This window comes from Ambystoma mexicanum, chromosome 10 (genome assembly GCF_040938575.1).
Source record: "Ambystoma mexicanum isolate Mex_15411 chromosome 10, UKY_AmexF1_1, whole genome shotgun sequence".
Lineage (NCBI taxonomy): Eukaryota > Metazoa > Chordata > Amphibia > Caudata > Ambystomatidae > Ambystoma > Ambystoma mexicanum.
This window is the reverse complement of record NC_090932.1, coordinates 1,276,574,973-1,276,598,062: the sequence shown is the minus strand read 5'-3', so window position 1 is coordinate 1,276,598,062 and position 23,090 is coordinate 1,276,574,973. Positions and strand designations below refer to the sequence as shown.

Below are 23,090 nucleotides of genomic sequence, written 5' to 3'. Positions count from 1 at the left end.
AAATCTATATTTCTCCATCATAGGGTCTGGCTTGGATTCACATGCTCATGAATATTCCCCGTCGTCAGGTTGAGAATACTCTGTAAAAGAAATCAGTTTAATTTCAGAACTGTCTTTCTCCTAACAACAAATCACTGAGCTCTGGGTCATACTGCCTCTAGCCAATGACTATAGCCCTATACCTAAGCCCCTTCACAGGCAGCCAACTTTTTTACCGCACGTTCAAGTGTTGGGAGTCCTCGTGCTTCGCTCTCGAGCTTTTACTGCATATTTCGCTTTTTGGAAGAGTTTACTCTATTTTTCGCTCAACTGAGCCAGTGTGCTCCATTGATCTTCCTTCCGATTAACGCGGGACCAGTTTTTTGGATTCTTCAGAGCCCCTCAAGGGTGGTTTCATTGAATTTCTTTGTGGAAGCTTCCAGAAGAGTCTTCAGGCTTTCACCGTGTGGATCATGCTGGACGAGAAGGATTCCCCTTCCCTTTTCAAGCTTTGTTCTAACTGTGGTTTGCGGAATGCTTACATGGACGATAAGCATTCCCAATGCCTGTACTGCCTGTACCCAACGCATAAGGAGGGGAATGTGCGTTTTGCCGTGAACTCTCGAAATGCATGTTGAAGGATAGACGTAAACGGCTGGAAGAGTGGCTGCAGGCCAAGGCCTCTGCACCGGGTGGTTCCCAGGAGCATGCCTCTCTCGGAATCTGGTAAAGCTGAGCGGGCTTCTAAGTCCTTTGAGGGTGCCCTTCCCACGGGGGGTCCAACAAAAGGCCACGCACAGTGAGTCTGCTACCGTCTGGAGCGCCGCTGTTGCAGGCTCCTCTTTGGCCAGTGCGCGTTCGACATCTCCGGCTGTTAGAGAGAATTCTCTGTAAAGGCTAATTTCCCAAACCTAGTGAGTCCCCCAGCAGCTTTGCTGGATTTTTGGGGTTTATTTTTTCTCCTGCTAAGAGGGAGACTCTTTTTCTCCCACTCTTAGACATGATTTGAGGTGTTCCTTTGACTTTGTATGTATTCTATGGGCTATGGGGTCCTTTACCCCATAGGGCTTCATGTGTTTTTGATATGTGGGTTACACAGCACCCTCGGTGCAGTAACCCAGGGGTGTTGTCGCGACCCCCAAACATAGACTCCATACCCTGGGACTGACTGTCTCCCAGGGCATGTAAAGTCACCATTGGCTTTACTAGTCTCAAATTGTGAACAGAACCAGTACAAACAATCATATTGTGGATGTACTGGTCGGGGCAATTCGATTGCCCCGTGGTCTGTTGTTCGAGGGGGCCCTGTCCAGTCCCCCCCGACCGAGTTTTGGCTGGTGGCAGTGGATACTTTTTATATTCGACCGCGGATATATTCCTATGGGATTTTCCCATTGTTCAAGGCTACCACTTTTTAAAATAGCCTCGAACATACTGCCGGTTTAGTAAATTAATATAAATTCACCGGTTGGTATTTTTTGCCGAAACTTGGTTCCAAAATGGCGTTTTGTGTTCGCTTCTGTGACTCCAACCCAAGTCGAGCCCTTTGTTCCATTTTTTGGCGGGCTTCTCCACAGAAGCCTCCAAAAGTGGTGCCACTCTGTCTGGGTACCACAGGGGGTGTAGGAGGGGGTTTAGGCACCCTGGACTGAGTTGCCTCGGCAACTCAAGTCGCACTCTTGTTTGGCCCAAGTGGTGAGCCGCCCGGCTCACCACTTAGCATGTTTGAGTGACAGCTAGGCTGAATGAATGGGGGTTTTCTGCATAAAAGCAGGGCTTTGGGGACTGGAACTTCAGACGTCGCCACAGGACCTAAAGAATCCGAGGAGGGAGAAGCCGAGCCGACCTGCAACGACGACACCACCGGTGGAGCCCTGCTGAACCGTCTCACCACTTTTCCCGACGACGGAGGAGATCTCCAGTCTGGAGAGTCTTCTTCCTTTGACTGGTGGGGATAACCAGTTTGCCCGTCTTTTCGCCTTCCTGGACCATCTCGTGGCCGCCTTGCCTGTGCCAAGCACCCCGGCAACGGTTTACCACCACCGCGAAGAAGAGGGTAGTGCCTTGTAACCGGGAAACTCCGCGGCTGGTTTCTTCCCTGGCAGTGCAACGACCTCCATCTTTCCTCCACGTCGAGACCTCCTCTTCCTCTGGACGAAACACTGACTTGCACCGGCTGCCAGGAACAACTGCCCCCGCTAGAGCGTCCTTCCCATTTCAGGTACTGTGTCCCGCCTGGCTTCCCTTGCGACAGATCGACAGTAAATCCTCGACTTTATAACCTGGGTTAGCCTGGGGCCTGTTAACTAACTTTTCCTGACTTGATCTCAATCTTTTGTGAACTATCTACAAAGACTCTTTGGGCATAACCCCACTGTGTGATCCTGGACACATTTCGCTTGCTCTCTCTAAGAGTGGGCCTGGCATTTGAACTTCCTTGCTCTCCAGTAGACTTTGCCTAACCTGCCTCACTGTGGTTCGTTGAAAGGTATTGAAATTGTGTGCTTCCATAACTTTGCCTTTTCCCTCCCTTTTTCTATAACTTATTAGAGTGCCATCTTATGTTAAGCGCTCACCTCTGTCTGAAAATAATTGGTGTTTCTCACTAAGACTTGTCTAATAAGTAATTAGGGTTGCATATGCATATATACTGTGTGTTGAATTTACTTACCTCTTTTTGTGCTAGTGTAATTTACAAGTGTGTCTTTAAATAATTATATACTTTTACACCAAAGCTCTGGTCAGTGTTTGCTTGTGCTACTGTATCTCTGTACCTATTGTGTATGCTCTATATACTGCCTAACCCATCTTGAGAGAAGTATGACTGCTCAGCCACAGCTACCAGGTAAATCTGGGTGGTACAGACTACTACCAATTGGGTTTACTGCCAACCACCTGTAGTCCTAAATATTTTGCAGTGGTCCCTAAGGGAACTGCACAGGTTTCTGCCTAACACCGGCTGCATCGGTCTCAGTCAATGCTCTGGATCTTCATCCAAGAGGAAGTCGGATCACCTGGGCAATCTGAAGGTGGCCCCAGAGACGACTAAGGAGAAGACCACCGGATACAGCGTCTGGCCTACCCGCGGCGGATAAGGCCAAGAGGGTGCGAGTGTCCGACCGGTAAGGAGAAGGTATCCGGAGTAACCGTGCAGGCCAAGCAAGACAAAGGGCCCGGCCTGACCGTGAAGGCCCAGGTGCACCAGACGAAGGTGGTGCCTTCCATCAAGGTGGTGGTTGCGTCCCTTTCGAAGGCTGCAGGGGCAAACCCGCAAGGCGCCCCTCAGACGGCAAGGGTGTCCCTTCCTCCCAGGAGGGAGACTTCGTCTATACCCATTGAGAAGACCCCGGAGAAGAGGATGCCGATAATCTCCCCGAGACCGTCCCCTCTGGACGCAAAGAAAGTGTGGGGGAGGAGTTGCGGTCCTTTAGGGCACAGACTTCTCCTCTGGCGAGGAGGAGGAACTTGTTTACCTCCAGACCATCCAGGAAGGTGAGGGAGACGGCGGAGTCGCGCCCTACGATGAGGGCGAGTACTACGATGAGGATACCGTCGAGGTGCCTCAGGACGACGAGGGCCGTAGCCCGGCTCCTGCGCCCCAGCTGCCTGTTCCTGCTCCTCAGCTGCCACCTAGAGACCTTTCTTTGAACATTTCCTCTACCCTGCATACGTGGTATCTGAGATATAGAGGAGGATGCCGGTGACGCCGCCACCCGCCGCTCCAGTGGCGCCGGTGCCAGCTGCCCCGCTGATGATCGGGGAACCATCAGCAAAGAAGAGGAGGAAGCCCCCGCTGCCTCATTGCCACCTCACGCGGATGACGATCGCGGGCACAGATGATGGCGGCGGGCACAGATGATGGCGGCGGGCACAGATGATGGCAGGCACGGGGGACCTTCCGTCGCCACCACCCAGATCCTCCGCCGGACGAGATCGGATCATTCCATGCGATGATCTCCAGAGCATCTGAGCTTTTCCAGCTTACTCTGGAGAAGGATGGTTTCTTATACCAGTGCCGCGAGGCAAAGAGGAAGACTATCCTTTCAGTTTTGTTCCTGGATGGCATTTGGGATGAAGGACGGAAGCTTATGAAGAACCCTTCTACAGCCCCAACAAAGAGGGGCCGCCTATTGAATTACAGGGTGCCGTCTCTGCACCTGCTTGTGGGCCCAACAGTCACTGGACTCTGGTTTCAGCAGTGGCCAAGAACAAGTCGTTGGGCTCTACGTCTTCTGCAGCGTCCACCCCTCCTGACAATGAGGGGAAGAAGTTGGATGCAATGGGTAGGAGAGTCATCTACTCCGCGGCAACGACCATCAAGGCTGCCAACTCCCTCGCTATCGTGACCTGCTACTACCGGGAGCTGAGGTTCAAGCTCACACCTCTACTGGACTGCCGTCCCGACGATAAGCGGTCAGAGGCTTTGGAGATTCTTCAAGTGGGCGAGCTGGCGTCGGAACACCCCATCACGGTGGCCACGGACATCGCGGACGCAGGATTCCGCCAGATGGACAATGGCGTTTGCCTTCGCTGTCGTGGCTGGCTCAAGGCCACCAACTTCCGACAGGAGGTCCAGACCAGGGTCTTGCACATGCCCTTCGACTGGGACAATCTTCTTGGGGAAAGCGGTGGATGAGTGCCTACAGGGCATCAAGGCGGACATAGACGGCACGTGCTCTGGGCACCCTACAGCATCTGTTGCCTTTCCTTTCGGTCCTCAGGAGGAAGTCTACATGATCTTCGAGGTGTTTTGGCGGGGGCTCCTCTTCTTACTGCCAACCCTCCCGCTCCTCGGCCCAGGAAACCAACAGGGGCCGCTCCTAAGGACTTCGGAGGAGCACTAAGTCATCGTCTGGGACCGCAAGGCAGCCCGTCGACCTCCAAGCAGGAATTAACTGGCCAGGGCGTTGGGCTCCGTTTGTGCACCCTGGTGGGAGGCCGGCTGGCAAACCTCATCAGCACGTGGAAAATCATCTCCACCCACCGTTTGATGCTGGACGCTCTCGCCCACGGACACTCCACCAGAAGTGTCCCCAAATACCACTGATGGCCCGGCAAGAAAACCACACCCCTAGCTGCTGCTGGGGGTTCGGGCCATGTTAAGGAAAGGGGCGATAGAGCTGGTCCCAAAGCGGCTTTGGGGCTCCCTAGTTTACTCAAGGTACTTCCTCGTACGAAAGAAGACTGGGAGCTGGAGGCCCTAACTCGACCTTGCACCACTGAACAAATACATAAAGTCCCAGAAGTTCCGAATGATCACACTTCAACATGTTTTCGGACAGCTGGAAGAGGGAGACTTTGTCGTTGTTGGACCTGAAACATCCCCATTCACAAAGGACACCACAAGTTTCTGCGCTACGTCGTTCAAGGGAAGCACTACCAGTTCAAAACCCTTCCCTTCAGACTGAAGTCGGCGCCCAGAGTCTTCACTAAGTGCCTGGCGCCTGTGGCGGCCCATCTACGTCTACAAGGGATTCATGTCTACCCTTACTTGAGCGACTGGCTCAGCCAGATCAAGAGATGTCGCAGTCTACCACACATTGAGCACTGTCTGCCTTCTGACTGATCTGGGGTTCTCAGTAAACTATGCAAAGTCCTGCTTGACTCATCGCAAGACGTGCTGTTCCTGGGGTCCCGACTCAACACAGTGGCATGCCTAGGGTCGCCGTCTGAAGAGAGGATAGCAGCCACATGGTGCAGCGGCTGCTAGCACTGAAGATCGCCACAGTGAGGGCCAGCCAGTGTCTGCTCGGCATGATGTCATGCATTTACCTCATCCGACTCTACAGGTTATGGATGTGGATTTGGAGACTGCGTCTCCTTCTCTTCCTGCCGCCACCGAAAAGAAAAACGGATTAGTCTTTCTAAGTGGTTGAGTTCTTTCCATGTAGAACATGAGAGCTCTGCATACATCCAGTGTGTGCTGGGTTCTTTCTCCCAGGCTTGAAGGATTTTTGAAAGAACGTTGGTAGTGCTATTGACTGGTTCACATGGAACTTGGAAATGAATTTAGGCGCCAATCTAGTGTGAGTGCGCAGAACCACCTTTTCTTTGTGAACTATTACAAAGGGATCTAGGATCGAGAGCGCTCGTAGTTCACTTACCCTCCTGATGGCGGTAATAGCTATTAAAAAAGCAGTCTTAAGGGTGAGGTCTTTAAGACTTGCCTTTTTTATTTATTTATTTTTTAAATTATTTGTTTGTGTCAAATCTGACCTTTACAAAACAATTCTCCAAAATTTAAGATTCATAATAAAAGAATAGCTACATTTATATTTCATAAAAAACGAATAAAAAAACTAAATTAGTTTGAGAAAAGCACAAAAGAGATATAAACGAGAGATAACCAGACAGGAGGAAAGAAAGAGGAAAAAAGAATAAAGAAGACAACCAGGTAGCAAGGCCATGCCATAATAACTGAGGCAGCCGTCCCTTAACTGTTCTCTCTTTAGTCCAATTGTTCATGCAAAGGTGATGTGATCATAAGTGACAGGCAGTCCTCAGACCTCCCACAATTCTTTGAGTGTCTACATTCTATCAATCTCCCATTGATAGTAGTCCCACTTTTGCTAAGACCTGGCCAACTGCTACGGTTAGGGCTAGGTTGTGCCTCGAGATCAGCAAGTTCCAAAAATGTTTCCGATAACACATTCCACTTTATCCACAAATTTAGAGAAATGGCATGTTCACATATCCCAAGTCCCTTTGCTGTCTCTTTGCTTAATTGGCTATGCACAGATATCACACAGGATAATGGCATTGTGCTCTTATTGTCTGATTTTTAAGATTCCTCCTGTATGGATTAGATTTAGTCGTGCCCTAAGAAATATATTTTGTGATTCCCAATTTGGATGCTTTTATAGGTATTTTGGCAGCAGTCCCAGCTTTTTGTCCACTATAAGAAAGCTGTTTTTAGGTTTTACGTGCCTCATTTTTAACCCTGTTCTGATCCAATCCATCATTTCAGTTTCCTCTTATACTTTCAAAGGATTAGCCTTCAGAACTTCCACCGATGTATCGGCCTCCGTCAGGATTCCAAACACTTTTACTTCCAGATGCTTAAGTATTTTTGACTTGCCCGTTAGCATCTGAAGTTTTATGTCCTCGTATAACGAGTTTTCTTGTGGTTCTACTATCAGCCTATAGAGTGAGAGGAGTCTCCAAACTACTTGTTGCTCCAGGGATTTTAGCCCAAGTTTGAATCTTAGGGCCGACATGGGAAAGCAATTTGGCAAGCTTAACGATCTTTTCCATATCTGTCCTTCCACCTTGTGCCAATCTATCTCCCAGAGTGTTGGTTTGGCCTCCAGGCCGTATATTATCCGGGATTATTTTAGCAACATAGACCTTTAAGATTTGCCTTGTGCATGGGCTCGAAAGGAGCCCCCAAAAGCCTAGTCAACACCACGGGTAGGTCCGATCCAGGTTCTGGGTTAGAAATGGGAGGGTGGATTCTTTTCACTCCTTCCATGAAAGCTTTAATAACTGGTATCTTCCACCATGACACTTTCTGTTGTGATGTAGTGTAGGTGGAAAGTGCAGCAAGGTGTACCTTTTTATGGAGTTGAAGACCAGGCCTGAGTCAAGTAAATGAGTTGGGTATAACACAATGTGTGTGAGAGAGCAGTTTATCGGGTTAATGCTCTTTGAGTTGCACTAGATGACAAACTGTTTCCATTTACTGGAATAGCAGTATCTGGTGTTCAGCTTCCTTGCCTCCGTGAGAATGTCCATACATCTCTGAGGGAGTTGCAGGTATCCGAACTCTATGACCTCAGGAGCCAAGCCGCTAAGTTCAATGTTTACAGGCATGGGTGAAGCGTCTCCCCTCTGTCTTGCGACAACATGTTGTACGCACAAGGCAGTTTGACTGGAGGAGATGGGGACATCTCCATCAGATGAGCGAACCAGGGTTGGCGGGCCCACATGGGGGGGCCACCAGTATCATCGTGACTCGTTCCTGGTGCATCTTGTACACAATCTTGTTGAGAAGGTGAGTCGGCGCCAGGGGGGAAAGCGTAGACAAATCTCCCTGACAGTGTTATCCAGAGTACGTTCCCCTTGGAGCGGTTCTGTGGGTACCTGGAGGCATAATCTTGGCATTGAGCGTTCTCCAGAGTTGCAAACAGATCTAGCTCTGGGAAGCCCCATTCTGCAAAAACGTTGGAGACGATGTCTTCGTGTAATCGCCATTCGTACTTCCTGGGCAACGGAAAGTCTCTGCTGAGTACGTCTGCCAGAAGATTGAGTTCCCCTGGAACATGTTGAGATAGTAGGAACATTCTGCGTTTGAGAGCCCACTTCCAAATGTTTTGGGACAGTTTGGACAGCCCTGGAGAACCATTGGAACCCTGGAACCATTGGCAACATGATTGCAAGCTGATGTCAATCTTCATCCAATAACTGGAAGTGATCGTAATAACCTAATCTTTCTCTATGCAGATGATCTACTGATCGCCCTACAGGACCCTGCAAATAGCATACCTCGCATGATGGGGGGATATCCAGCAGTTTACTGAGGTTTCTGGCTATAAAGGAAATTGGAGCAAATCCAAAATTCTCCCTGTCATGCGTTCAATTCCAGTTCAGGTGGTGTATGGAAAAGATGAAGTATCTGGCCATCTGGATCGGTCCGGAGGTGGCCAAATTACTAGCAATTAACGTTGCAATAATCTTCCCAAAAATCAGATCTGACCTGGATAGATGGGGACTTCTGAAACTGTCCACATGGGGGAAGATTAATTGCTTTAAAATGAATCCGATACCACGGATACATTTATATTTTGTCAATGCCAGGACACCTCATTCAAAGACAGAACTTGTTCAGAAGTTCATTTGGGATGGAAAACCTCCTAGGCTTGCTATGTGGAAAATGCAACTCCCATTAATGAAAGGAGGAATGAATTTGCCAAACTTTGTCAACTACCATCTGCCACTCGCCATCTGTGTATGGTTATTGACACAGAAAAGGAACAACCTTAATATTTGACATGGGAGTATTTTGCAATATCCCAGCTTGATCCCAAAGCTCTGCTGACAATTAAGAAAATCAAATCAAATGAGAGTAATCCATTGACAGGATTTTTGCAGCACTGCCGGTGTGGCATTTCTAAATGCTTGGGTGCAGACCCTTGCCTACACCCAGATGCTTCAATTTGGCTTAATCCGGCACTGAAATGTCAAGTCCTCTTTTGCCCAGAATGGTTTTTGAATGCGGTAAAATACCTTTTAAAGATTTGATCTAGGGGGGCATTTGGATCTCAACTGAGTCAGACATTTTAATATGACGGATTGTACTTTTGCTGAATAGAGGAGATTAAAGAATATCATCACTACATGTCTAGACATTTCCCATTGGACAGCTCAGAATGCGGCCTGGTCAGCTGTATAGACATGTACAAGTGCTTCTCATCCTTCAGCTATAATGTATGGTGTTGGCTTGCCGTAAAGGGGATCCGAGACGGCCAGCCATGTGAGCGGAAGAGTTAGGAGAAGATATCAATCAGAAATGCTGGCAGTGATGCTGTGAAAACACGCGCCTGATGAGGCTCGACTGGGGCATTAGAGCATCGCAGACAAAGCTGCTCTATAGATCTTACTGGACACCTGTGAGGTTATTCAGGAGACAACTGTTGGAAAACAAACGTTGCTGGAAATGCACAAACGCAAGAGGCTCTCTCAGCCATTTAATTTGGTTTTGTCCGAAGACTAAAAAGTTTTGGGAGAGTATATGTGAGAGATTAGGCGTGGTTTTGAGCTGTACAGTCCCCATGACTGCATTGCTACTGGTTCTGGGAAATGTCTCTAATGGTTGAAATCACATTTGGCAAGAAAATGTGGTTGCTGCATGCTTGCATGGTTGCAAAGATGATATTGAGGTCCTGGAAGTCAAGTAGTTCCTTCAATATCGATGACTGGGTTGAAGAGCTGCTCACAATTTCAACCTACGAGAAAGCCATCTATAAAAATGCGGGTGACATTGACAAGTTCTGGGACATATGGAGAGGTTTTCTTGAAGTATACAGATAAAAGTGGGATTGCATTTGGACAGTAATGTCTCTGGCAATTGTCGCTACCATAACAATATGTTTGTATGCACTGTTCTCGAGTTACTTTTTAATATTGTCATAGAACTTGTGATTGACTTTGAAATTGATTCATTATAGGTTCATCATTTGTGATCTTCAATGGCTCTTTCTTCTTTTTCTTTATTTCCTTGTTCTTTTCTCTTCTTTCACCTCTTTATTTAGATGTTGCTGGTTAACCCATTTTTGCTATTTGAACAATTGTTTGGTATACTTGTGTATTATTCTTGTGTTGTACATCTGATTGAATGTTGCTGTGTTAAGTTACTAATTGTGATGCTGAAAATAAAAACTGTTAAGTAAAAAAAAAAAAAAAAAAAATTTGACTCCATGCCAGACCCATGCTGGAGAAGTAACTTGTTCCTTATTTACACATGTTTTTAGTTGGGCATTCTTAAAAAGAGGCAATTGTTTGTAACAGTCAAGCAAACTTTGGAATCACTTTACAAAGCCAAAAAAGTTGGTGACTACTCTTTGGATATGCTAACACATTTCTCCTACACCATGAAGTGACTGAAGCATATCCAAAGATTATCCACTGACTTCTTCTGATTCTGAAACGTATTCTTAAAGTATATTTACATTGTTACACGAATTTCCTTTTTAAAGAATGCTTATTTAAAACCATGTTAATTAATTATTCATATCTCAAACCTCGAGTGTGTTACTTGATTACTTGTATTCACAAGTCATTGCTACAGCTCACTTAGCCCAACTTGTGTAGTATAGTCCTATACCAAATGGTGGGTTACCTAATACCAAGCAGATAAAGTGGAGTTAGTCACGGCCTAGTTGGTCCCACCAGCCCAAGGGGAGAAGTTGTTCCGTCCGGAGCGTCTCTGTCGAGGTGAAAAGGAGGTAGGCACAGTAGCAGGGCTTCACCGGGCAATTCAAGGTCCAGGCGGTTGCAGCAGGCTTCTCTTCACGATTTCTTCTTTGGATATTTCTTCCAGTGGTCGACTCTGACAGCCTAGGGTTGTGAATGAAAACAAGCTTAAAAAGGAGAGCTTACTTCAGGCAATCACACAGCAGAGTGGCTGTCCTTCCCGGACAGCCAACTGGCCAATCGGGACTGGTTTCGAACTGGAACATCTAGCAACAAAGGACAGGGGAGTTTCGGGACCCTTCCTGTCCTTCCAAACACACTGGAGCCAGGGCCGGGCTTCAGGGCTGAAGCCCGCCAAAGACAAAACACACAAAGGGCTCTGTTAGACATGTTTGTATGCAGTACCGTGTGGGAGACTGCACCAGCCTTGTCCTCTTGGTAATAGTTAACCCAACCTTTTGGTACAAGCATGTACTACACAAGTTGGTAGAGTGACTGAGCGGCAGGCTTTTCTCAAGAGGGGTCAATGTGAGCTGTAGGGTTATTACACAGAGATTCACATTGACAAGTATCTAAATAAACACTTACACTCAAAGTTTCTTGATTAAACAATTCTGTATTGAACAGTAAGTTGAACAAGCCTTCTTTACAAGTGAGCAAAAATATGAAACACAATAATAGACTTCAAAACTACACACTCTGTTTCAATAAGTCAGTAAATACCCATTTGGGATGGCACACACTCTTCCTTCACTCTGAGGTGACTTAAATAACTAGGACACTGTGGACATTGATATATCATTAGCACATTAAGAGCAATACTGAGATTGGTGTCAAAAGGAAAAGACGAGGGAATAAAACAATGATTAACAAATATTCTTCATCAGGTAAGTACTTTTTGAAACCTCCAATACAAAGTAAATCCTTTCCCAGCTACACAAGTTATCTAATATGTGATTGAGGGATAGTCAAAGCACAAAGTCAGAGGTAAGAAGAGTCTTTTAGGGAGCCAGGACAGCCAATGTCAATTGATCAAAACTCTAGGTGAACTAAAGCACTTCTTGCAGGTAGGTAAAAAAAGTCTTGCGCAATGTTTTAGAAATCTTTGTAGAAAATGAAATCACTGTAGTTTCACAAGCTGGGAGGCTTGTGAGGGGCAAAGCTGCAAGCAACACTGAGAAAGCAACCAAGACAAGTCTCAACTGAGAGCTAGCAAGGCTACACAACAAGCGGTAAGCAACCCCTTAGTTTTACAGTATCTTTGGTTTGAATAAATTGGTTCCAGCTGGCTTCTGTTCCAGTTGTAGGTATGCAGATCCTGTGTTCCTGTGCCTCAGTCATGGGTACAAGAGGGAGGACGTCTAGGGACTCTTGCACCATGAAATGAAGGTCGGCGGCAGCAATGGGCAAACCTCAGATCAGCAGCACTTTGCTGTTTCAGCTTCTTGCGGCTCTCGCAAACCGCACCGCCGTGGTTCTCGGGTACCTTTTTTATATGGACTTTCCGTGCATCTGGGGTCCAGCACTCTGTTGAGGTGGCTCATGCTTGATCAGTCCTGCTTCATAGGAGTCCGGAGGATCTTCCTGGAGCATGGGTCCTACTTCAAAACGAAGCACTCGATCTGGTGTTCCACTCGCTGGCAATCTGTTCCTGCAGCAGCAATGGAAGTACAGCCAGCTCAGAGAGGATGTCCAGACGAGTTCGCTTTGGGGTTGATTGGTCCCACACACCAAAGAGGAGAAGTCGTCTGTTGCAGGGCTTTTTTTGTAAAGGCGAATTTGGTGCTTCAGCAATGCAGCAGGGCTTCACAGGGCAAACCAAGGGTCCAGGAGTTGCAGCAGGTGTCCTCTTCAAGTTCTTCTTCGGATTCCTTCGTCCAGTGGTCGACTCTGCCTTCCAAGCCAAAAGGCTCACCTTTTATGCAGGTTTCTCCCATTCATTCACAGCCTAGCTGTCGCAAACACAGCAGGGTGGCTGTCCCCACGCAGAGTAAATCTCAAGAAGGACCTTTCCAACAAGAAATGGTGAAAAAAGACCGGGGACATTTTGACAAAATGGGCACCCATGGGTGCTTTACTGTAGCTGCAATGTATTTTAATATGATTTTGATCTGCGTTTCTTCTGGTTGTGGAGTCTGACAAACTCCATAAGCATTATCGTTTATTATGTCACACAGCACCTTCAGTGCAGTGGCACAGGTCTTTCATATTTCCCCAAGGTTTAAATACCTTCTCTGGGATAAAGTACTGTTTCCCATATCCGTAAAGTGAAATTGACTTTACTTACATTTGTAACTTTCTAGACCTAGCACACCCTATCTTACCATACGGTGCTGGAGGGGTTACTTAGTATCCCCTTTGTCTTGCTTCTCATGTAACATTTTTATGTTACTCTTTCCTCGATGAATGGCAGGTGGCAGTGGTTTACTTTTTTACTTTTTACTACCATTGTGTGTTTTTATCGCGGGCTGCGTTCGCAGCCACGGTAAAGCACCCATGGGTGCCATTTTTGTCAAAATGGCCCCGGTCTTCTTTTTTTGCGATTTCTTTGTGGAAAGGTCCTTGAGATTTACTCTGCGTGCCAAACCAGGTTTGGCCCCTTTCTTTGTTTTGTCTTTCACGGAATTCACAAGTGAAGCCAGCCTCTGGCTCCAGGGTGTCTGGCGGGGGCAGGAAGCGAGGGAGGTGCCCAAAACTCCCTGTGCTTGGTCTCATAGGAGACAGGAATGTACTCTTAGGTGATTGGCCGGCTGGCTGTCCGGCACAGACAGCCACCCTGCTGGGTGACTGATAGCTAGGCTGGAATGAATGGGAGAAACCTGCATAAAGGCAGTCTTTTTGGCTTGGAAGGCAGAGTCGACCACTGGACGAAGGAATCTGTAGAAGAACTTGAAGAGGACACCTGCTGCAACTCCTGGACGGTTGGTTTGCCCGGTGAAGCCCTGCTGCTGTGCTAAAACTGTAGCGAGGGAAGCCCCTGCAAGGATGACTTCTCTCTTGAGTTGGTGGGACCATTCGACTCCAAAGAAAGCCACCTGGACATTCTCTCGGAGCTGGTTGAAATTCCACTGCAGTTGCTACTGGAACCTAATGGCCAGGGCGAGGAAAACCAGATCGTGTGCGTTGCTTTTAAACTGACCAAGAGCTCCAGGAAGATCCTCCGGACTCCCAGGAAGCAGGACTGACTGAGCCTGAGCCCCATCAACAGAGTGTGGGACCCCAGATGCAAGGAAAGCTTATCTCGACAGCCAGGAACCACATTGTTGCTATTTGCGGTAGATGCGAGGAGCTGAAACACCGAAGTGCCACTTGTTTGAAGATTGCCGGTTGTGGTCGGTGACTGTCCCATTGCAGTGCAGGAGTCCCCAGACATCGTCCTTCTTGTCCCCACGTCTGAGGCCCAGGAACACCAGGATCAGCAGAGCTGCACAGGAACAGAAGTCCTCTGCTGCACTTTTCTTCAACCTAAAGGTACTGTAAAGTCTGAGAGAACTTGCCTCTGGTTGTGTTGCCTTATTTATCCTCGTTGGAGACTTGTCTCGGTTGTTCTTTTAGAGTTGCTTGCAGCTTCTCTAACTCGCAAGCCTAATCAGCTTGTGGCCCTACTTTGATTTCTTCTATTCTACAAAGTCTTTTTAAACATTGTGAAAGACTTTCTACTTACCTACAAGAGGTGCTTCAGTCCACCTTGACTTTTTGAGAGGGTAGGAATCAACATTGTTGGTCCCTCAGACCCTCCCACATCTTCAGATAACCAATTTTATATTGGTTGTGGTAGACCATTCTACCAGGTATCCTGAAGCAATACCTATGAGGACTATATCTACTCAGGCAGTGGCCAAGGCCCTACTTGGTATTTTTTACCAGAGTATGTTTTTCTTAGGAGGCTATCTCAGATAGGGGGACCGATTATATGTCCCACTACATGCAAGCCATGTGGAAAAACTGTGGCATGACCTACAAGTTCTCAACAGCCTACCATCCCCAAACCAATGGGTTGGTGGAGATGTTCAGTAGAACTATGAAGAACGTGATGGGTGCTTTAGAAGAACCCCTTAGAAGAAAGTGGGACCTTCTACTGCCATGCCTTCTCTTTGCTTATAGAGAAGACTCTCAAGAAAGGTTTGGCTTCAGCCTCTTTGAGCTGCTCTATGGTCATCCGGTTAGAGGTCCATTGGCCCTAATCAAGGAGGGGGTTGGAGAGTGCTAATTCCCACAAGCCAGTGAGAGTCATTGACTATGTATTGGGTCCCTAAAGGAAAATGACGCACATGAGGACAGAAGCTTCTGATAAATTGAAAGCAGGCCAGGCTCTGGTGAAGCATTGGCATGACCAGAAGGCCAACATGGTTGAGTTTACTCAAGACCAGCTAGTTCTATTTATGGTACCTACAAGGCAGAGGGCCTTACAGGACAAATGGATTGGACCCTTCATGGTTGTGGGAACACTTGGAGAGGTCAATTATTTGTTGGACTTTGGCAATCCTAATGAGGCCCCCAGAGTCTTACACACCAACCGCCTAAAGGCCTATGTCTCTAGACCAGAACTAGGAGCTTTGCTCTTGGAGGAGGCGGCTCTACATGACCTCCTCAGGGGACAACCTTTAGATGGAAAGATGGGAGTTGATCTCTCTTCCGCTCTGACACTGGAACTTGGTTCAGCCAAGTACCTCAGTACATTTGACCTCACCTCAGGCTATTTGCAAATAGCTGTAACAGACCATGCCAAGGAGAAAACTGCATTTTCAACCCTAGGAGGCCTCTACCAGTTTAAGGTTATGCCTTTCCGACTAAAGAATGCACCTGCTACATTTGAAAGGATGGTAAATCATGTTCTGAATGGGATGGAGGATTTCTGCATGGCGTACTTGGATGACATTGCAGTGTTCAGCCCTACTTGATAGGAACATATTTACCACTTGGGATATGTACTGCAGGCTCTTGAGCATGCCAATCTGACCAAGTAAATGTCAGACTGGTCAGAGTAAAGTGGTCTACCTTGGACATGAGGTAAGAGGAGGTGAAATGAGGCCATTGCCTAGCAAGGTACAAGCTGTACAAGACTGGGCCACCCCCTACTACTCAAATCCAAGTGAGCGCTTTTCTAGGTCTCGCAGGTTACTATAGGAACTTCATTGAGAACTATGGACCATAGCCTCTCACTTGAATGTGATTTCCTCACCCAAATTCCCCAAGAAGGTCAGGTTGAATGAGGAGTGCACAATGGCATTTGAAAGTCTTAAAGCCCTTTGTCAAGCTCCAGTCTTGAGAGCTCCTGACTACAACCAATCCTTTATTGTAGGAACTGATGCTTCCAATACAGGTGTAGGTGCAGTTCTGAGTCAGCTGAATGAGAAAGGCAGGGAGCACCCAATCTTCATCAGTAGAAAAATGAAGGACCCTGAGAAAAGGTGGGCAACCATAGAACGTTAATGTTTTGCCGTTGTCTGGTCTTTGAATAAGTTTAGACCATACTTGTATGAATCTACTTTTGTAATTCAAACAGTCCACCAACCCTTGAGATGGTTAATGTAGATGAAGGGGGTCAATCCTAAATTGTTCTGATGGCCAATCATCCTTCAGGGGTTTTATTTTACCATAGAAGACAGGTCAGGGTGTAATCACCAAAATGCTGATGGTCTCTCCAGAAAGTATGACCGACTGGAGTAAGGAAATTCATCCAGCGGTGGATTAAATCCTCCTGTCCCTTAGTCTAGGGGGGGGACGAGTCTTGGGGAGAATTCTCAGAAATGTGCGAATTCCTCTCTACCTTGGAGACCCCCAGCAACTTTTGGGGATTTTGAGGACTTGAATTTTTAACCTGGAGAGAGTGAGACCCTTTTTCCCACTCTCTCGTATTTTAATATGATTTTGATCTGGGTTTCTTCTGGTTGTGGAGTCTGACAAACTCCATAGGCATCATCTTTTACATTGTCACACAGCATCGTCAGCCAGCCGGCCAATCACCTTTGGGTGCATTCCTGTAACCAAGGGGATTAAGCACAGGGAGTTTCGGGCACCTCTCTCACTTCCTTCCCCTGCCATACATAATGGAGCCATAGGGGGGTTTTCCTTGTGAATCCCACCAAAGACAAAACGAACAAAGGGAACAAACCTGGTTTGGCACGCAGAGTAGATCTCAAGAAGGACCGTTCCAACAAGAAATGGCGAAAAAAGACTGGGGCCATTATGACTCCGACCTAGCTACACTTAAATGTAAGTGTAGGGCGGCTGAGAGGAAATGGAGGGTTTCTTGTTCATCCTCTGACAAACTGACCTGTCACCTGCTCCAAAGGCAATACTGAGTCTGTCCGCACTAAGAAGAGTCCGCATTCAAGCCTGTGTCTCTGCGGCATCTAAAATCTCGGCTGAACTCTTCAAAATCTGCAAGGAGCTTGCCAACCCTGCTGCAGTCACTACCCCTCCCCTTACTTCCCAAGCTCTCTGCAATGACCTTGCCTCTCAGTTTATCTCAAAAACCCAGGACTCTCTCCCTTCCTATTTCCCCTCAGTCTGTGTTTGCTAACTCCCCTTTAACCACCCCCTCCCTCCTTCTCTTCCTCTTCTCCCCTGATGAGGTCGCTAGACAAGTCCGATCTATGAAAGCCTATGAAAGCCTTGTCAAAACAGGTTCATCCCTGTTCCTCTAAAACCATCAAGGACCACATTGACACCCTCGCTCCGGCCCTTGACGATTTTTGCAACCATTCCTTTGTCTCAGCATCCTTCCCCTCCCCTCTGATACACTCCCTTGTGCATCCTCTTCTCAAGAAACCCACAGCTGATCCTTCCTGTCCGGATAACTATCGCCCAGTCTCCATTACTCTCTTTCTGGGCAAACTCCTGGAAAAGCTGGCCATCTCTCAGCTTCACCTTCATTCTGATTTTGTTAGCCATCTCCATGACCACCAGTCTGGTTTCAGAGCAGCCAGAAGCACGGAACATCCATGAAGATCTGCTCTCCAACCTTAAATTCCCCCTGTCCTCATCCTACTCGATCTCTCTTCTGCCTTCGACATGGTCAACCATACCATCCTGCTCAACCGTGTCTGTGAGAAGCTGGGTATCACTGATCAGGCTCTTGCCTGGCTGACCTCTTTCCTCTCTGATCGACCCTCCCATGTCCAACTGGGGTCCTTCCAATCCTCTTTCTTCCTCTCTACCTGTGGTGTTCCCAAGGGGTCTAACCTCTCGCCCTGGCTTTTCAACCAATACCTGGCATCTCTCGCACACTGCATTGCCATTCTATGCTCAAACCTCCAGTGCTACGCTGACGATACTCAACTCATTTTCAGGCTGCCCTCGGCCACTTCCTCTCCCTCCCTCTCTCATCTCTGATTGCCTAACTGCCATTCAAGATTGGTGTGCCGCCAATGATCTTTGTCTGAATACCAGCAAGACGGAGATCCTCCTCATGGTCTCTCCCTCTCCCTCCTCCTCCTATCCCCACCTGTGAGGCTAAGAACCCCAGGGTCATCTTTGACTCCACACTTTCCTTCTCCGTCCACATCTCTGAGGTCTCTTTAAAAAGTCAAACTTCCTACTGCACTTCCTCATAGGTACTCTTCCTTTCCTCTTCTTCCGCCGGAAGCTCACTGTCTCCCAAGCTCTGGTTCTCTCTAGGTTGGACTATTGTAACAGCCTCTTTCTAAATCTAGCTGCCTCTACTCTTCGCCCTCTGCAACTAATCCAGAACAGGACTGCAAGACATGTCCTTGGCCTCAAGACCTGGGATCGTATCTCTCCAGTTCTGAAATCTCTCCATTGGCTCCCAGTGGATGCAAGGATTACATTTAAAACCCTCTGCATTGTCCACAAGGCTTTCTGGGGCCTGTGTCCAAAATACCTTCAGCTATCCCTCCGCATATACCTCCCCTCTCGGGCTCTTCGCTCCTCTACCTCTAACTCCCTCGGGGTCAGTCGTTTTTCAAAGAAACGAGCTGGAGGTAGATCTGTCTTTGGCTGGGGCCTCCCACTGGAACAGCCTCCCTGCCACACTAAAACTTGTGGAGAACCATGTCCGGTTCCGGAAGCACGTCACTGACCTTCCTCGTTGCATCTGCCTTTACTCCCCCTCTCCCCTGCTGATCTGCTCTCTGTTGGTACTGTGCACCTGGCCACCCTCTGTCCCCTGGGCCCAGGTACCCGCTCACCCTGCCACCCTTCTGCACTGCCTTGAATTGTGGACTGTATCTGTACCCATACAGTCCCCCCTCCCCCCCACTCCCGCCCATTTTCTTCTTTTTATGCACTTATCAGACTTACCCAGTTCTGCTGCCGTAATCACAGCACTTGCCACTTGCTGGCTGAACTACCCGTTTATTGCTCCATTATCTATTTCTTTTATTTTTATTCATCTGTTTCTCCTCTGCTCTGCACTTTCCACTCTCCCCCTTCAGTGCACTTTTTCCCCTTTCCCATGCACTTGCACGTTCTCAATGTCACTGGGCCTAGTAAGACCGTTGTTTTGTTCTCCACTGTTTCCCTACCTTGCCTGGTCACGCTCTGAAACACTTGTGTACGAGCGCGATACAAATAAAATATCATATCATATACTCTGGCTGCGAACGCAGCCCGTGGTAAAAACACAGTGGTAGTAAAAAGTAAAACCCTGCCACCAGCCATTAATTGTAGAAAGGGGAACATAAAAATGTTACAGGAGAAACTTGACAAAGGGGATACTATGTAACCCCTCCAGCACCCTATGGTAAGATAGTGTGTACTGGGTCTAGAAACTTACACAGTTACACAATGTAAGTAAAGTCAATTTCACTTCACTGCTCTTGGAAACAGTAGTTTCACCAAGAGAAGGTATGTATACCTTTCGGAAATCTAAGACTTCCCTGTGCCACTACACTGAAGAATACAAACAGAGAATAAATCACATTAAAATGACATGAGAGATCAAAAGTCCTAGAGTCCAGCAAAAAGAGCTGGGGGTCTCAAGGTAGAAGGGAATTAACACATTTCTGAGAATTCTCCCTAACAAACACGAAAGACAAGGAACACTAAAATGGTGACCAAACACGACTGGGGCCATTTTGGTAAAATTGGCACCTGTGGGTGCCCTTACCAGGGGTTTGCACACAGCCTGCGGTAAAGGTGCACCGAATTAATCAACGGTATCACTGCCACCAGCCATTGAAGGTAAGCTTGTCCATGGAACAGAATTGTTAGTTTTAGTGGAAAGCAGATACATTGTATCTCCCCAGCACTCCACATAAGGTGGGGTGTGCCGGTTTCACCAAATAACATGTAAAAGTGATCTGATGTTCCTTTCTACCATTGGAAACTGTAGTTCTCTCAAGGTTAGCCAGACGAGGTTAAATGGGGAGCCCCTCGGGCAACCCAGCAACAATAGGTACTTATTGCCAAAAAGTTGTCAGATAGTAACTTTTAAAAGACACTATGAAGAGTCTACTCTTTTTATGGGTGTCATTTTGTAAATGATTCTGAATGTGGGAAATAATTCACTAGTAAAATAAAGTTCTGGGGTTGACACAGGTCAGTAAAATGTATCATTATTTTGAAAATCTTACCCAATACTGACAGGGTCTACTACCCTTGAATTAAAGTACCTTATAGTGTTTACTCCCCAAGAATAGGTGTGACCTATACTGAATGTGTATGAAAAGGTTTTACTTAACTAGACTACTGTTCTCTGAATAACGTCTATGCTTTGGTCTGTGAACTTTAAAGCATAGTGCTGTGTTTTTATAATAGTGGTTAAATATAATGTGGTGATACTTATTTCCCCAATATTTATCTGGGCCTACTTGTATTTAAATTGTTTATTACAATACAGTGTTTTAGGGTTTCTTTGGACCATTTCTATTACAATTTCATTTGCACTTATTCTACAGCCCTCTCTCCCTCCTAAAATGAGTCTGACTTCTCGGTCTATACTACAATTCACTCTGGTGGTACAGCCTTCCACGAAGAGTGGAGCCTTGTACTATCTCAGTTGAATGGTTTTACCAAGTCCTTAGAAAAACAGCCTTAACATCTACCTTACCTTCCGTTTCCTGTCATAAACACTGGACATTAAGGCCTCTGGGATCAGAATTGAATAGATTGCTCACCTGTCTTGAGATCTTACTGTGCAGCGCTAAAAATGGCTCATAATGCACCTCTACCCAAAACCGAACAGATATCTAACCTATCAGTACCCTGGATCTCTCATTTTGGGAACCCCTTGCAGAAACCTGGTTTGTTTTAATTTTGTACTAGAATTATTCTGACCCATTGTTCTTGCTCGTCCACCTTCTCAATGGCTACTTTTTTGGTTCCCTTATCACCAGATTTGCCCTTCTAAAAATGCTGCCTAGTAAGGGAATAGAGGTAGATTAACGTTTCAAGCCAGGCATGCACTCTACCTCCCCAGGCAACCTCTTGAGCTTTGTGGAATGGAACATCTGAAACTATCCTGAGTTTTTTTTATTTTTTTATTTATTTTTTTTCTTTCACATCTGACTTTCACGTGCTACCTCTTCATAAACTGTTTAGCGTGTTCAGTTCATCTTGCACTACATCATTTGGATCACATATTGCAGCTTGCTACCATCCTGAGCCTTTCCTTGTTACATCTGGTGCCGGTACTTGTGCCTGGGTTGAGACTGTCTCTTACCATTCTTGTGTCCATTTTTTTTCTGGTAAGAACTAGGTTGTAACGGGCATCCCACATCTCCCCCTTTTCCTTCCTCCAGGTTCTTGCTGAGCTCAAGGAGTATGCAACAGAAGTTGATGTTGATTTTGTCCGCAAAGCTGTACGAGCTATTGGACGTTGTGCCATCAAAGTGGAGGTAGGAAGTAAAATGCTTTTCTTTCACAGTTCACTGTTTATTTGCTACCAGTTCACTGTTTGTTTGCCTAGTGCTAGCGCTGAAGTAGTGCCTGTGAGGGTAGAAATGGCAGCATTCTCAGCAGGACTTGATGAGAAGTAGAAATGCCTTAGAATAGACATACGGTGATGAGAGCTGAATGCGAATGAGGGACTACTCATGGGGACAAGACAAAGCAGGATAGGAAAGAAGTCCTTTTACTATATTGTGAGAGACAGGCTGAAAGGAGAGAGTAGTATCTGATGAGGATGAGTCTCACGTAACAAGGAGACAGGAAAGATTACATTTGCAAAGAAAGCCTCAGAGTACTGGAAAAGGTTAGATAGGAATGGAACAAATAAGGTTTAAAGTTGTTGAACGAGAGGAAGATTATAGTGAATGGAGTCTGGTCTCAGCTGAGGGTATATAATTGCAGTGATTGAAGATAAGCTGTATCCGAGCAAGACTGGGATTTTTGTAGGCGATTAAAAAGTTGGTGTGAGGATAGTGGTGCCACATGTAAGCACAGAAGCGCAAATACAGTGTTCTCCCCCTCCCCTCCACAACAATACATGTATTATTCTTTTTCTGACAGCAAGGTAAATGATTTATTTAAAACCTCAGTAAAACATTAAAACGCCCACAATCCTTACAACCCAAGTGCCAAGATAAAGACCGGGAAGACAGACTGTCGACTTCTTATGATCTTCCATGGCTCTCCCAATAACGAGAGTCGGGCAAGCCAGGCTAACCAAACCCAGAACATACACCTGAAACCCATTAACTCTCCCCACCTGGATAAAAGGCAGAGCTCAGAGGCACTTTGAGGAAGCCGAGCTTGGCGGGATGCGAGCAGTTCCCTGGGAGCAGAATCGACATAGGAAGCAGAACTGGCAGGCCAGACGGCATGAGGGGAAACCGTAGCCAAAGAGAAAGGAAACTCTTCTACCATGTACAAGGTTGACAGAAGCCCCTTCCGGGTGAACGAAGGAGTTTGGAAGAGCCAGGCGCAGCTCTACCTTCAACCTTGACTTCAAAGGCAACAGCTGCAAGAAAGCATTCTACGTGACCTGTGAGTGAAACCAGTACAAAAGCCCGGCTTACGTAAGGAGAAGAGCGATAATGTAGCGTTTGAAAGGCTCACCGTGTTCTGTGAAAACACGAGCGTAACTAAAGACATTGTAACTAATGAAACTTACTGAGAGAGTTCAAGGGCTACGCGTGTGCCATGAAACCATGAGAGAAAACAAGAGACCTTGTAATTAAGGAATAATCCAAGTGGATAGTAACAAGGTGGTCAGGTGATGGGAAATTACCTTGTCACTATTCTTACTTTGAGAACACTGTCCTGTTTTGAGAAACTACATTTCCCTTTACACA

At 46.9% G+C, this 23,090-nt stretch overlaps 1 protein-coding gene across 1 annotated transcript in view; it reads left to right on the top strand.

Moving 5' to 3' along the window:
- The window catches only part of AP1B1 (adaptor related protein complex 1 subunit beta 1), an 896,137-nt gene that overhangs the window by 177,548 nt on the left and 695,499 nt on the right, over positions 1-23,090 (top strand). Inside the window, exon 8 of the mRNA XM_069619269.1 lies at positions 21,597-21,692. Within this exon, the coding sequence (XP_069475370.1) occupies positions 21,597-21,692 (96 nt within the window). The remainder of the gene's footprint in view (positions 1-21,596; positions 21,693-23,090) is intronic.